This window comes from Pygoscelis adeliae, unplaced genomic scaffold (assembly GCF_000699105.1).
Source record: "Pygoscelis adeliae isolate BGI_AS28 unplaced genomic scaffold, ASM69910v1 Scaffold766, whole genome shotgun sequence".
In the NCBI taxonomy this organism is placed as follows: domain Eukaryota; kingdom Metazoa; phylum Chordata; class Aves; order Sphenisciformes; family Spheniscidae; genus Pygoscelis; species Pygoscelis adeliae.
Window position 1 is genome coordinate 188,030 of NW_008825008.1, and position 1,802 is coordinate 189,831.

At 44.9% G+C, this 1,802-nt stretch overlaps 1 protein-coding gene across 1 annotated transcript in view; it reads left to right on the forward strand.

Annotated features, from left to right (window-relative positions):
• The window catches only part of UIMC1 (ubiquitin interaction motif containing 1), a 36,539-nt gene that overhangs the window by 26,499 nt on the left and 8,238 nt on the right, over window positions 1–1,802 (forward strand). Inside the window, exon 10 of the mRNA XM_009326222.1 lies at window positions 219–387. Coding sequence (XP_009324497.1) covers window positions 219–387 — 169 coding nt within the window. The remainder of the gene's footprint in view (window positions 1–218; window positions 388–1,802) is intronic.

The following is a 1,802-nucleotide window of genomic DNA, read 5'->3' on the forward strand; positions in this document are numbered from 1 at the left end:
TTGCCTTTGGAAGAAGAATTAGTTATTAGTGCTGCACAGTTTACTCAGCCAGTGGTGTTATTTCTGACTGGTATGTGGTGAAGGGAGAATAAAACTTTCCAAGAAAAACTGGGTCTATGGGAGGGTGAGTAGCTACCAGACAACACGGAGCTCTGCACCTAGCAAAAAAAGAGAAATGGCACAATTAACTGTCTGGCTAATTTTTTCTTCTTCCTTAGGCTGGTGGAGATGAAGATGCTGGCAGGACTGTGTCTGAGTGCAGTCCTACAGCTGCTGACCGTGTGTCGTGCCCGCTGTGTGACCAAGGCTTTCCAGCTACGGAGATCGAGCTGCATGCCATGTACTGCAACGGCATCGTGGGAGAGGAGGCTGGCGAGGACAGTCCAGGTCTGCCAAGCACTGCTTCTGCGTGTTTGCTCTTTGTGCTCGTCCCCCTTTCCTGTTACTTGCAGCCAGGTGCTGCAGTCTTGTCCCTCTCAGGATACTTGGTGCATGCTGTGGCATGTAGGGAGGTTTGTTCACTCTGCTTTGTTCCATCTCCGAGCCAGCCAGGAGAGTGGCACCAGAGGTTCCTGTGTTTCCAGCACCTCCTGCACAGAGACATCTTCTCTCTGATCGAGTTTGTAATTCATCACATTATTAGTCCCTTGAAAAGTGTATAAGCTGAATATTACCCCAGGATCTAGCCGTGGATGCTTCAAGCAGTACTTATAAGCCACCTCTATTGTGTGTTTTGTGAGGACCTGCAGAGCATCTGCCAGTGGTAGAAAATGGCAGACTCCCGAGCCACGCGGGTGAGCATCCTTCAGGGCTCTCGAGAAGGGATAATGTTCTGTACCACTCCAAGCATGGCCTGCGCTCTGCAATGAGTTTGACATTTGTATGTGCAAAAATGGCTTGTTCAGCTGCAAGAGATTGCAGAAAAGTTTCCTTCTTGTTCCTCTAAAATTGCAAAATGATAGCTATCGATCTGGGAGCTTGGATTTTTCTCCTTCATGTGAAGAGTGAGGCATAGAAGCACGGTCAGAATGCCCATATTAATCCTCTCTGCAGTCTTCTCCCTATCAGTTTTCCATAGCCAACCTTTGTAGAGCTTAAGTGAACAAATACACCGGTTTGTTGTCAACATATTCAATAAGTTATGTTTTAGCTGCTGCTTGAAGTGTAAAGTCTGTGTTAGCACAATGTCAGGTAATATCAAAGTAGTAGCTTTTAATAAGATTAACTTTTCAGGTTGTGAATATATAATTTTCAGTTACATACTGGATTATTAAACGCAACCTAAATCTATGATGTTTAAGCAATTTGAGCAAATCGGAGCTAGTACAAGAACCGTAACTTCTGCATTCCTCTAGCAGGAGGAAGTTTCACCATGTCATCTTAATGCAGAGTCGATGTAGTTTTAAAATACAAGGTCCCTGTTATACTAAATCTTTGGGGATATGACATGGGTACTGTCAAGATATCAAGCCGCTACTCTGGCTCCTGTTACTGCTTGGTGCTGAATTTTGGTGGGGAGTTCTCTCTGCAGGCACAAACCAGCTACTAATGCAAAGTGTTCAGCTCAGGCAAATCACAAATTATCACAGTTCCTCTCCCATCCTCAACACTGATAAAGGTCTTATCTGTGCTACAAAATGGAGCACAATTTTTAGTATGCCTTTTAGCAGGTATGTCTTTGGCCCTGTGGTAATCGAGTCCCTGATGTGGCTGGACTGTGAGTATATCCATTGATCCTGGGGAATCCTGACTGTGATCAGGAAAAGGCTTTGAATTCTTTGGCAGTGCTAGGGAATTTGTTT